The sequence below is a fragment of the Pinus tabuliformis genome, chromosome 1_2 (genome assembly GCF_031772625.1).
Source record: "Pinus tabuliformis cultivar Carrire ecotype Pingquan chromosome 1_2, CPIR1, whole genome shotgun sequence".
Lineage (NCBI taxonomy): Eukaryota > Viridiplantae > Streptophyta > Pinopsida > Pinales > Pinaceae > Pinus > Pinus tabuliformis.
In genome coordinates, this window is record NC_142298.1 from 970736860 (window position 1) to 970750634 (window position 13775).

Below are 13775 nucleotides of genomic sequence, written 5' to 3' on the forward strand. Positions count from 1 at the left end.
CAACAAATCAAAAAGAAGTTCGCAATAGTAGTACATACTCATTAATCCCTCTAACAATAGGTATCATTAAATAAAAAAGCAGTAAATATCTCCACAACAATATGATTTTTAGCAACACAGTGAGTTAAGGCTAACTGACCAAAGCATTGTAAATTGATTCCACCAAAAACCACCAGTGTAACTCTGAGTACAAGAAATTCAATAGACATATTGTAACTGTAACTAGCTCAATTTTGTGGCTGCTACACTAAATGTCTAACTACTTATCTATTTGGTTACCCCTGCTCCGAATTTCCACTTGACATAGTAATGAATTGAGCATCGCAGGTAATGCCTCACGTCAGCAGGTTAAGGATGTCACAAATCCGTCCCAGGATGATGCAGCCACGATTACATTCAGATTCTCGTTGTGCCACCAATCAACATGCCACAATTAAGTGTCGATTTCCCATTGTGCCGCATTTGAAGATTATTCAGATTTGCCCGCTCGGTAATTTTGTTACCCGTGCTTTAGAACTGCCTAGTCAAACATCATTATATCTCACAAAGGATGTCGTTGTCCCCAGTGATAAATTTCAGACTGGCTGCTAACTTTCTGAGAAGATTCGTTGCCCGAATGATCTTAATTTACACCGCAAGCTCTTGTAAGGTTGTTGCCTCGATCAACCTCAGAGGTGTCATTGTCAACGGTTTAATCCACAAATGTTATCACCAACGAACCTCATAGAATGCCCAGGATTGTTTGGACACAATCCTGAGTGGCCTTAGGAGAGAAACCTGGACACATATATGCCCTAGACGTATTGTCTGATGTCCCTCGTTGCTCTAGACAAATTTGTTTAACCACAAAAATACGCTTCCTAGCTTGCCAATCCAGACCTGAGCTATACTTTGAACAGTGGGCAAGGTGCCCTTGGTTGAATCTTCAAATGTGTCTTCAAATGTGTGCCCTAGGGCTTGAACATTGCCTCAAAGAACTCGTGGAGGTATTGTTTGAACAGGCTAGGGATCTGATGCCTTAACTTAGATTCAGTTCGAAGTTCTAGTGCCCAAAGCAGACCCTTCCGGTACATAAGTTGCCCATAGAAATTCACAGGAAGAGATTTACTGCATATGGTTTTTAGACAAATTTGATAATCATAGAATCCACCAAACCAAACTAGAGATGCTCCAATGCTATTGTTGTGCCATAACAAGAAAAGAAGCGTCTAGGTAGGGTTAGATCAGCTCCACCGAAACTAGACAGGGGGGATTAGCTAAGGTGGGATCACCTCCACCAAAACTAATAAATAATGGGTCTTAAAACCCTCAAAGCCTCAAGCTCAAGAAAACATAGACAATTAAATTCTAAATTGATGATGAAAAATGATTCCAACTCTCCTTTATTTATAGGTTTCCTCATGGGGTTTTCTTCAATGTGAGGGGCTGCAAGTGCAACCCCCAATTTGGGCATTTTACCCCAGCTACCCCAAAATTTACCCAATGTTGCCCCAAACATTGGATAATTGGATTTTCCCCTTTATCAATGTCTATATCCAACAAGGTTGCATAGCCTACTTTGTCCTTCCCTAGGCAATTAATCAATAGGGGACATTACGTTTTCAAAGCAAATCATTAAGGAATATTGTTCAAATAGGAAACATTATGTGTATTCCTAAGGTTGAGGATATCATAACATGGGATTTGTCCCAACAAATTCAATTGTTAAATTCTGTACACCTAATGATTTCAAAAAATTGAGGCTTGGCACACTTTTACATGTCTTTGAAGCTCATTTTCATGCAAATTAGAGGTTTATAGACCTTTGTTAGAACCCATCTTTGCACACTCTGCAAATATGAGCATCAAGCATGCTCTCCAAATTGATAAAATCAGATATTGCAGAATTCAAAGGGGAAGGGATGACACGGCAGAAAATGGCAGGGGAAGCAACCATTGCATAATCAAACTAAGATGCTTTCTTGGAGATTAAATCAGCAGGTTAAAGCCATGCTTTGGCCAAGGCAGATCAGACAACATGCAGAATACAAGTAAGAAGAGGGGCATACATATGGTGATATCCTGCATGTACCTTTTATTGATTACTACAATCTAATCACCTTAAAGACTATTGCTATTTGCATGTCTGGGACTAAAGTTGTATCTTGTTAAATTTGGCAACTAGAGCCAAACTCCACCTTGGACATTTCATATGATGGAGATGATATTTTTATTGGATTCCTCTTTCCGAGAGGTGCAGGATTGATCTAAAGATTATCTCATTCTGACAAGTAGAAATGGAATTATGAATTTATTTCTCCTATGGACAAATTGTCAAGGTCGGCTCCAGTCAAATGTAGGCTCATTAAGCCCAACAGATGTGTCTCTTCCCCCTCAACAATGTGTATAAATAGGAGAGCCCTTTTCCTCATTTGAGCACACATCAACACACACATCTTTCTCTCTCTTCTTCTCATTGGTTCGTACAGCAAAACAAGAGCATCTTCTTCCTCATGCGTTGACTTGGGTTGATTGAAATTACAGGCCAAAAATTTCAGATACGTTTTGGGCTATCTGCATAAGCGTTGACCAAGGGTCAAACTTCATCCCTTGACTGCGTTTTTCAGACAGGAAATTCGTTTTCTTAAGGCCGCAACACCATGCACAGAAATCGAGGTAATTGTAGTTGTTTGACCTGCATTGACTGTGGGCCCTTTGACTGCAGAAGTTGACTGTGCGTTGACCAGGTTTGACCAAGAATTTCAGGACTATTTTGGGTTGATTTGGACTGTCTTTGGAGGCCGAGTTGACTGGGCTTGACCGAGCTGATTTGGAGAAGACTTTCTGCCGGTTTGACCAGCACTAATTTTCTGATTAGGGCATCCTGTTGACTGTTGTTTGACTGGACTGTTTTGACAGTGTTTGGGCAAGAAAATTTTGTATGATGTACTCTCTCTCTCTGCTGAACTTTTGAAGAATAATAAGACGATTTGATCAAAGGGTTTTCCCCACATTGGGGTTTTTCCCTGGCATCCACCAAATATTGTGTCCTCTTGTCTTGGCTTGTCTTCTGCTTATTATTTATGTTCTATCTGCATTTACTATATCAATGTTTATGTGATTGCCAATCTGGAAATTGATATTGGGCTAATAAGAAAAATTGAAGTAAATTGCTCTAAAGCATAGAACACACCATTGGTATCTAAAATTAACATATCTACACAGAGCATAATGCAGACAGATGACAATACATTTTGTGCTATTAGATGAAGTGCTTTCAGCTATAAATAAGACAGAAACCAGCAGGCCCTCTGCATGACTTAATATCCTTTGACTCTTGGCAATAGAGGAGTTGAGGCAACAACAGGGCAAATTTTTGGATTTGTTAGAGTATTAAGTTGCCAATGTTTGAAAGTTATACCAGCAAACGAAAGGCACCAACACCCTATTCTATTCTTTGCAGCTGGAGGACACAGGAGGCAAAGGATACACAATCCTATTATTAGCAATTGGAGGGCACTGCATTGAAGAGAATCTTCAGACCCTCTCAGCACTCATTGATTGTCAACAGTGGGGTGCATTTATTGCAGCAGTTACATCTATTCTTAGACAGCTTGAGGGTGCTGCCATAAAGGTGACTTTCAGATCTGTTATCAGCAATTAGTGCATAGAGGGAGGGTGAATTTGGAAGAATCTTTAATAGTTATTACAGCAGTTAGAGGAGGTTACAACCAGCAGTGAAGGAAGGTGCATCATTGGAGGAATCACTAACCTATTCTAAGCACATGGAGGATGATGGTGCACCACCTTGAGATATCTTTTGCTATTCCTGGAGGGGGCATTGTTTGGAGAGTACAAAAATGCACAACGGCTCCACTCTTGGAGTTATAATTACCAATGTTATCAGAACCGGACCGGAACCGGTGGAACCAGCCAGTCCAACCGTTTTTGGCCCAAAACCAGTCTGAATCGGGCCTCTAAACTGGAATAGGCTGGTTTAATAGCGAACCGGCCGGTTCAGGACCAATTTCATGCAGAAAAAATTTGCCTTTTTTTTGTAATTTTTTATTTTTTAGTTGGTTGGCCCACTTCTTACTCTCCCCTAGGCTAGCCTAATATTCAAACCTATGTCCCTCAGCATAATAATCAAGCCTATGGCCCTAGTATTGCTATGCAATTCATGGTAATGTTAAATTATTGAATTAAAAGGATGAAAATGAAATGATGAATTTTCATTTTCATCATTTTACTTTAATTTTTAATATTACCATGAAATGACTCGGAATGTTTGAGAGTGGTTCCAACCTCATTGGTTTTCATATGGAGAAAGTAGAATTTTAGACTTCACTCAAAATCCAGCAGACTTAACAATTTTTCAAGATTGCAGGGATGGGGGGATTGCAATGTTTCCATTGGATTTTGTCATGTACAAGGGTATGGAACTAGTATTTAATAAAGAGCACTAAGCCCTCTATGTACTTTGATGTTAGTGGCATTCGTTGCCGAACTCCTCTATCATGACTCTACTAAAAATGTACCCATCCCTCAAACAAAATCTTGACATGACATGCTACGCTTTTTCTATCTTATTTTAATGCCTAAATGGTTATATTGATGGCAAAGACCCCAATATAGGCAATGATTTTGATGATATGTAGGCATTTGTTGTAGCATGATTTTTTTTGGATGCTAGAGGCCATCTAGAACCCATTTGTTGATGTATTTTCGGTTCATAGATAGATTGCACTCAATGCTATTTTGGTTATGTACATCCTTACATACTATGTAAATGAGAACTTTTGCAATTTGTGTATAAATGGTTTGGATTCATATGGATGCACATGACTATATATGTTTTTCTTTAAAATATGAATATTTTATGTGTTTTTGGTAAACCGTTTTTTTCCAGATTTTTACTGATTCCGACCGGTTCCCAGTCCACAAGGTTTTTCGGTTCGATCACCAATTCGGTTCTAATAACATTGATAATTACTATTCTTATCCTCCACCTTGGCATTCTATTATTAGCAAGGCAGTGAATGGATATGCTACGCTTTTTCTATCTTATTTTAATACCTAAATGGTTATAATGATGGCGAAGACCCCAATATAGGCAACGATTTTGATGATATGTAGGCATTTGTTGTAGCATGATGTTTTTTGGATGCTACTGGCCATCTAGAGCCTACTTGTTGATGTATTTTGGTTCATAGATGGATTGCACTCAATGTTATTTTGGTTATGTGCATCCTTACATGCTATGTAAATGAGAACTTTTGCATATTTGTGTATAAAGTTTGGATTCATATGGATTCACATCAATAAATATGTTTTTCTTTAAAATATGAATATTTTATGTGTTTTTGGTAAACCGTTTTTTTTCCTGTTTTTTACTGGTTCCAACCGGCTCCCAATCCACAAGGGTTTTCAGTTCGATCACCAATTCTGTTTTGCTAACATTGATAATTACTATTCTTATCCTCCACCTTGACGTTCTATTATTAGCAACGTAGTGAATGTATCCCAGAATTCTTATTCCATAAGAGAAGGAGAGGTAAGTGAGAGAAGGGGTTGGTTGTCCTTGAATCTTTTTCTCTCTTCTTCTTCCCCCTTCTTGCTTTCTTGTCACAATGGAGAATTTGCAATAGCATAAGAGAGTAATTTTGTGAGTCGCAAGAGTTAAACAAAGGATTTGCTAGATTCTAAATATACTTTCAGTGTTGGTGCTCCAAACATATCTCTTTTGGCTATCAAAACAATCTTTCTATAGTGTCCCAGTTTGTTGATTCTCCATTCTGATATTTATCTTAATTTGTATGATCAAGACCTTAAAAATATTTCTTGCAGATCTTCATCTCCTCTTCCTCCATATACCCAATTTGTTAATTTTAGGTATGTTCTATGCTTAGAGCAATTTATTTCAATTTTCACAGTTAGCTCAATATCTTTTCTAGATTAGCAATCACATCAGCATTAAAGTAAACTACAGATAGAACATAAACATAAATTGCAGAAGACAAGCCAAGACAAGAGGACACAAGATGTGGCGCTAGCCAGGGACAAACCCCAGTGAGCGGCAACCCTTGATCAATTCTTCTTATATGTTCTTCAATAGTTCAGCACAGAGAGAGAGAGAGAGATAGTACATTTACAATAGAAGTCAACTCTTTGACTTATCTAAATAAGAGCATAGATCATCTCTAAGAAGATGATACATGAGATAGTTGAACTCAATTGAAGACATGCTACTTCAACTGATTCTCCAAGGTGACTCCTTCACCTATCATTGTGTTGCACCTCGTCATCATGTTGCACCTCACCATGCTGCACCCATCATCACTATGCTGCATCTCATCATGCTTCACCAATCATGACTGTACCCATCACTGTACTGCATCATGTGCCATTGCTGCACCAAGTTGCCATACCGTCCTATGTGCTTGTTGCACCTTGCCCCAATGTGCTTACAGCACCATGCTTGCCATCATGTGCTTGTTGCACCTTGCTTGCTTGTTGTACCTTGCATGCTTGTTGTCCCTTGCATGCTTGAAGTACCTCGCTTGTTTGCTATCCCTTGCATGCTTGTTGTCCCTTGCTTGCTTGTTGTACTGTTGTTGTGATGGTGACTGGTTAGGGCACCTCAGATTGCTGCAACAGCCCTCAAACAGTCACCCAAACAACCCTTAATCTCAGCAGCCTTCCCTAGTGTGAACCCTCTACCTTCATGCTGAAGAGTAGGGCATAACATGACTCCAAAACTGCCCACGTTGTCCCTTGCTATGGTGGTATGGCCTGCAGCCTACCACACAGCCTTGCTATAGCTTTATGGCCCACATATCAAACCCAAAACAGGCCTCCTCTACCTCGGCCCTCAAGGAAGGTACCTCGGCCCTTTCTAACAGCAATTCGGTCTTCATAAAATGACCCTAAAACAGCCCACGTTGTTCTGTCCCTCTTGCTGGTTAGGGCAACCTAGGACTACGGTTAGGGTCACTCTAAAACACCAGCTTGTGGCACTTGTTTGGACAGCGACTAGGGCTTGTAGAGGCCTCCTCTAAACTGCGTTGTGGGAGCCTCCTTTACAGCGTTGAGGCTTCTCCTTCAAGACAGCGTTAGGCCTCTTCTAGGACAACGTTAGGCCTCTTCAAAACAGGCCTCTATACCCACGCTGTTCAGCTCTCCTTTGCTGCGGCTAAGACTGAGTTCCCTTGCCTCTAGCTTAGGGCTATCTCCTTTACTACATGACTGCGTCTTCTTGGTTAGGGCAGACTGCGGCTAGACATCCTTTAGGACTGCGGCTAGGGCATCCTCCTCCTAGATTTCTCTTCCACTAAAACCCAAGACAAGTGGAGAGAAATCAAGCTAGAAGTGTGTGTGAGAAATGACTCTCAAGTCATCTCCTTTTATACTAAAAGGTTGGGCACATGTGGGGCTTATTTGGTTGTTGGCCGACCTTGACGAATTGTCTTATAACACAAATAAATTCATAATTCCATGAATACTTATCGGAATCAGATGATCTTTAGATCAATCCTACACCTCTTGATGAGAGGGATCCAAGAAAAATATCAGCTGTCATAAATAAGATGACCCACATGGAGTTTGGCCCTAGTTGCCAATTTTAACACAACTGAATTTATTTCAGCTCTTGATGGACCGAGCAATACATTTTTCCCCGAGGTTACCAAGTTCTTCTCTATCTTGAGCAGAACATTTTTAAGCCTCCCATGTTGAGATTGCACTATTTCCTTGGAATATGGGAAGTTTATCTATTGCATTGTCCAGTATATCATGAGAAGCTCTAGAAATAGCCATAAGAACCAATGTTGTTAAAAGCGCGAGCGGGATTAAATCGGCGCCGGGAATGAAGCGGAAAAAGCGGGAAAAAAGCGTTTGGTACAAAAATATTCTTTTTTTTTTCATTTTTTTTCAAATTTTTTAATATATAAACCATCTACAACATAAAATAAATACATTGACACATAAATATGATAAGAAAACTAATATATAAGATGTTTAATATCATTTCTAGCGCTAAAATCACACATAACATTGAATCATGTCCTGAATAGTAAGTCCTGAGTCCTGACTCCTGAGTCCAAATATCAACAAAAAATATGATAATGTATCTCATCATGTCATAATGTCATAGACTCATATACAATAAAATGAAAGTCTAATCCTATTGATTTCCTCTGCCCCTCTTGCGAGAAAATGTCACAGCTTTCTCTTTCCCTCTAGATGTAGATGTTGGTGCCTGTGCTGGTGGAAATGGCAATGGAGTCTGATGTGCTCTAGAAGCTGAAGAACTAGAAGTATGAGCTACAGGAGGTAGACCACGTCCTCTACTGGTCCTAGTGGTAGCCCGGGTAGGCGGTGTCACCTCCTCCTCCTGCTCCTCCTCCTCCACCTGCTCCTCCTCCTCCTCCTCCTCCCCCTCATCCTGCACTAACCAATCATCAGTAGAATCCATGAGAGGCCTCTCGGCCTCAACCCTCCATGCAGCAGTGGTGTCAATCCCATCCAATGAGATGGCATCCACATCAGGTGTCCTCTCAAGTTGCCTCACCCACAATCGAAGATTGTAGTAGACGTAGACCATGTCATTAAGTCGTTGGGACTCCAACCTGTACAAAGATCATGAAATAATAATTAATAAATCCAAATTTTCATTATAAATCGTGCTGCCACGGACCCCCGAGCTTTTTACGAAAAAAGCGGCAAAAAAATTTTAGGCGCTTTTTTCCCATAAAAAGCACGATTAAATTGGCTTAGGGAAAAAAGCGCGCTTTTTTTAAAAAAGCGCGCTTTAATCGCGCTTTTAACAACACTGATAAGAACTTATCATCCAACCAAGGTGTAGCCATAGTGCTCGCTACAATAGATTCCTGTAGATTACTAGAAAGCAAGTTCCTTCTGTCTTCAACAAAACCAAAATTTTATGTACCTGAGTTTCGCGATGCTCAGGTTGAATCGTTCACTCACCTGTTGTAATACCTTTCTAGTTCAACCAACAAAGGAACGAGATTTTATGTGAAACTCCTTGTGGAGTAACTCTTTTTCAGATTTTCTTCAAGTGGAATCCCAAGAAAAGACTACAAATTCAACTATGTCCTCTTATCATCAACTCTCTTGAAGCATAGTCTTAAAATTTCCCCACCAAATGGACTTTATTCAACAACGTCAATTTTTTACCTCGCGAACCTACACGATACTTTGAATGGTAAAGCCTCGAAAACAAGTGATCATTTGTTTCCAATACTCAAACATGGACAATGGCAATAAAGATATACAACCACCCGCTGTTACTTAGTACTTCCCAGGAGCCCTTTTATAGCAAATTACTATTATTATTATCTCATTTTCTTTCTTGTTTTGCATTCAATTCTGTCAAAGATACTGAAAGAGTATGTTTAATTAATTCAAAATTTTCTCCTCAAAAGTGCTTATAAAATGCTGCTCTAATTTTATTTTGAGTAAATTTATTTATTTTATTAATCTGTGTTTAAAAAAATTGGTTCTCTTCTCTATCTTCAACAGAATGTTAAACCATCCACCATGGTTTCAGTCTCGCAACAGTCAGCCCCACCCACATGGCATGACTTCATGGGTTTTCCAATGAAATGAGACCAGGTGCAAATCCTTGAGGATTTTAACAGAATCAATACCCTTATGACTATTAAACACTTCAAAAATATAGTTTCCTTAAACACTTCCAAAATAAAAAATAAAATAAAATAAATTGAGGATGCCATGCTCACCTCGTTGTGTTTTCGAGAAGCCTGGTGAGCAGGCCACAGTGACTCAGACTTTATGACCACATTGCAAACCTTGCACACTGCCTGATCCAACTCGTTGTACCTGTAACCACCAAGAGTTTGGCTTACTGCTTTCAAATCGTACGAAATCTTGAAATCTATCTGAATTGTGGCAGGCAAGGGCAAGGACATCAAATAATTCAAATTGAAAGGCCATTTTGGATTTGAGAACTGCAATTTTATATTTGTAATGGGGTTGAGGGAAAAAAAAACTGTTTACCTTACAAGGGGAGAATCAATTCGTTTATCGGCCTTCTGTGCAGTTTCTTTGACTCTTGCTCTGAACAACGCCTTCCTACTTTGGGCATCCATTGTTTGGTCTTTGCCCACCAAACACCTTCAATTGAAAACCTGGCACGCTGTGTGGTATGCTGTCATTCACTTTCAAAAATATCGCACTCAAGCTCCAAAAATCTATCTCGCGTGAGCGTCTTTTGCTTTTGTATTTTTCAATAAACAGCTGATGTGTAACGCACCAGACTGGAGGGCATTGGGATGGTTTTGCGGATGGAGAGGGCACGCAAAGAGGATCAGCAAGGACTCGGGCAAGCGCAGAGGACTCAGCGAATCTGCGTATGCCAGCAAATGATGATGCAAGGAAGCGGGGTATCGGTTCCGTTCCAGGTAAGTCTCTCATTCATTAATCGGCTAATATATACAGAAGCAATTACTCCATTCCTTGCCTTTCATTTCTGGTTTGATCGGTGGCTGCCCCAAAATAAAAATATTAAAGTTTAAATTATTGATATTAAAATTTAAATTATTGAGATTTGTTAAGATGATTTGTTTGGTGAATAAAATTGAGGTTGTGGTTAATATTTTTAATAGAGTTTAGTTTTTAATTTGTTTTAATTAGATGTTTTAAATTTAAATATCATTAGTACAGTGATATATATTGATATCTATAATATATTTTATATTAACTGAATGTAGGCTTATTAATTTTATATTATTTTATAGGGTGAAATATAAAAATGATAGAAAAATAATTAAATTATAATTTTATTTTTAATTGTTATTATTATTAATTATAAAAATAAAGTTTCTAAAGTAGCTTAATTGATGATGTTGGTAAAAATAAAGTGTTATGTGAGGAGGTTCGAGGTTCAAATCTCTTTATTTACATGTACCTGTGGAAGGGACATACATAGATGCCTAGAGGTTATAATAGTAGTGGTTGTAATCTATCCCATCACGTGTTAGGGTTGCTAACAAGGGTTTCTAAAGAGGGCCTATTACTAGATCGAGGGCTTTGGCAAGTAATAGAGTTTGGTGGTCTCGCTCTTCATCATTTCTTCCATCGTCCTTTTGTGGAGAAACCAATTCTTGATGATCATGGTTGATCTCACATAGTTATGATACTATTGTACATATTTTGTTTTATGTTTTTGGACACTATGTTGTTTTCCCTTATTTCCTTATGTTATTAGTCATAGATTATATATGTTGGTGTTGCATGCACATAGTTTGAACATATGGGCAATTGTTTCTTTATACAACTCTTTTTAGGGACCATTGACTATTGTGGACAGTGTTTTGTATCTGTTAGGAACTTATGTTATTTTTGCCTCCTGTGGAATCTAGGTAGATTCTAGTGAATGCACCGAGTGCATATGCAGAATGTATTTTTTATCGTTTTATATGAATGAAAATACATGCTTTTTTTTCCAAGAAAAGAAATCAACATATTGAGTCGACATGTAAAAATGTTTACATACTTTCTTACATTACACCTACACATCTCCCCTATATTGGGTTGTAAAGCACCTCTCAGCGCAATGATATGTGAATGGGAATCCCATTAGTGATCTCATGTTAGCTCTCCCAAGTGATTTTTGTTTCCCCCACAAAGGTGACAGTTAGGGTTTTGATGATAGGGCATCAAAATATCCTTACTCCCTTACAAGATCAAATCAATTTTGAGAACCCATAAACTCCAGTGACCTTAGGACTATGCATTGGCCTTCCTTGTTGGTGATTAATTCAACCTTTTATCCATAAATTTTCTCCCTTTCTCTCTTGACCTAATTCAAACCCTTTAAAGCTAAGCAGCAAAGCTAGGGCTTGGTTCAAATTCCAACGAAAGAGGGGTTTTCGGTGTTGGAGAGTCTAAACATTAAGAGGATAGTGGTTGCCACAAAATCCTTCCTTTTGGTGAGCATTCACTTCAATTTCATCCATAATTTCCTTTGCCCTAGTTGTTTTCCCTAAGGTAAACCCTGGTGTGGTTTTAACTTCAACTTGAGGGATTTTTTATGGTTTTCATGTATCTTGTCCTTATTGAAAAACATTGTGGGGAACCCTTTCTCCATACCTTGACCTTTGGCCATCCCATCTCTCAACCTATCAAACAAAACTTAGGTGTTGTCTTGCTCTAATTTAGTTTTTTTAAGGAATATGAATTGCCTCCTCTTAGAGCCTTGTGCCTAAATTGTGTCTTTCCCTTGGAGGCATCTTCATCACCTTGTACCTTTAAGATTAGAATACCTATTAAGTGACATATACACATACTGGGACTCCTCCCATTGGTGAAAATCCATAAAGACTAGGGGTTTTTGCTGTGGTGACAGTGGGTCATTAGCCCACTCTTGTCACTTAATCTAGTAATAGCCTTGTAGGGTACCCCTATCCAAGGATTACTAGATTTTGCAGCAACATTTTTGGCACTGTTGTCGAGGACAAAATGATTATATCTCCTTGTAATTAGAAGCCTTAGCTTCATTCCTTTGAAGAAAGAATATCTCTAATGACAAGATAGATCCTTTTTTAGCAACTCTAGTGGAAAAACAAAGCGTGTGTTCTTCATTGAATTTCCAAATTCAATGCTTATAGGGTGAACCAAGAATCTCTAAGGGCATTTGAATTCACCTTGGTGACTCCAATACTATTGATATGTGGGACTCAATAAGATGGTTCTGCCCAAATTGCACAAGTCGTTCCCAACTTTGGATAATATAGGGATCCTTGGATATCCAAATGGCTTAGAACATAGTTACCGATCAAACTAGAAAGTGAACTGGTACCTGTTTTTTTGAGGTAGCAAAAAATCACCCGATTTTGAAAAGTGGTGATGCGAGAATACACTTCTTTTTTATTAACATATTTTTGGCACTTTAAATTTTCTTATGTATCAAGTATGAACATTTTTTTTCGATGTTAGTGATTTTCATGCTGATTTTGAAAAGTGTTGATGCAGCGTCAACACATTTTTTTAAATGTTAGTGATTTTCATGCTGATTTTGAAAAGTGTTGATGCAACATCAACACATTTTTTTAGATGGTTTATTTTTTACACTTCAAATTTTTTTATGTATCAAGTGTGAACATTTTTATTTTTTGTTAGTGATTTTCATCTTGATTTCGAAAGTGCTGATGAGCATCAACTCTTTTTGTTGAGAGAACTTAGTTTTTACACTTTAAATTTTCCAATGAATTAAGTGTGGATATTTTTTTAAATGTTGGGGATTTTCATGTTAGTAATAAAACATAACAAAAAAAATAATAAAAACATGACAAAAATATCAAATACAAAAAATATATGTAAAAACAAAAAACTATAATAATGTTAAAAAAAAGCATAAAACATAAAGGATTGACAAAAATAAAAATAATAAAAACATGTTAGTAATAAAACATGAAAATAAAAATAAAAAAACATAACAAAAATAAAATTAAAAACATAAAATTAAAAATAAAAATAAAAATGACAAAAACATAAAACATGTTAGTAATAAAACATAAAAATAAAAATAGAAAACATGACCAAAAAAATCAAATACAAAAATAATAATAATAATTATTATTATTATTATAAAAATGTTAAAAAAAACGAAAATTAACTCGTAAAAATAAAAAATTAAAAATATCAAAAAAAAATTAAAAATGTTTTTTTTTCAAAAAGAATATATAATTTAAAGAAAAAAAAAATTGATCCACACAAACAAACAAACAAAAAAAAGGTTACTAATAATAATAATA

General features: G+C 37.5%; 1 protein-coding gene across 1 annotated transcript in view; it reads right to left on the reverse strand.

Annotated features, from left to right (window-relative positions):
- The window catches only part of LOC149209226 (protein ABA AND ROS SENSITIVE 1-like), a 123717-nt gene extending 113201 nt beyond the window's left edge, over nt 1–10516 (reverse strand). Inside the window, exons 1-3 of the mRNA XM_089396313.1 lie at nt 10274–10516; nt 10018–10156; nt 9741–9840 (exon numbers count right to left, since the gene is read on the reverse strand). Of these exons, the coding sequence (XP_089252439.1) occupies nt 9741–9840; nt 10018–10109 (192 nt within the window). The 5' untranslated portion in view covers nt 10110–10156; nt 10274–10516. The remainder of the gene's footprint in view (nt 1–9740; nt 9841–10017; nt 10157–10273) is intronic.
- Between the last annotated feature and the right edge of the window lie 3259 nt (nt 10517–13775).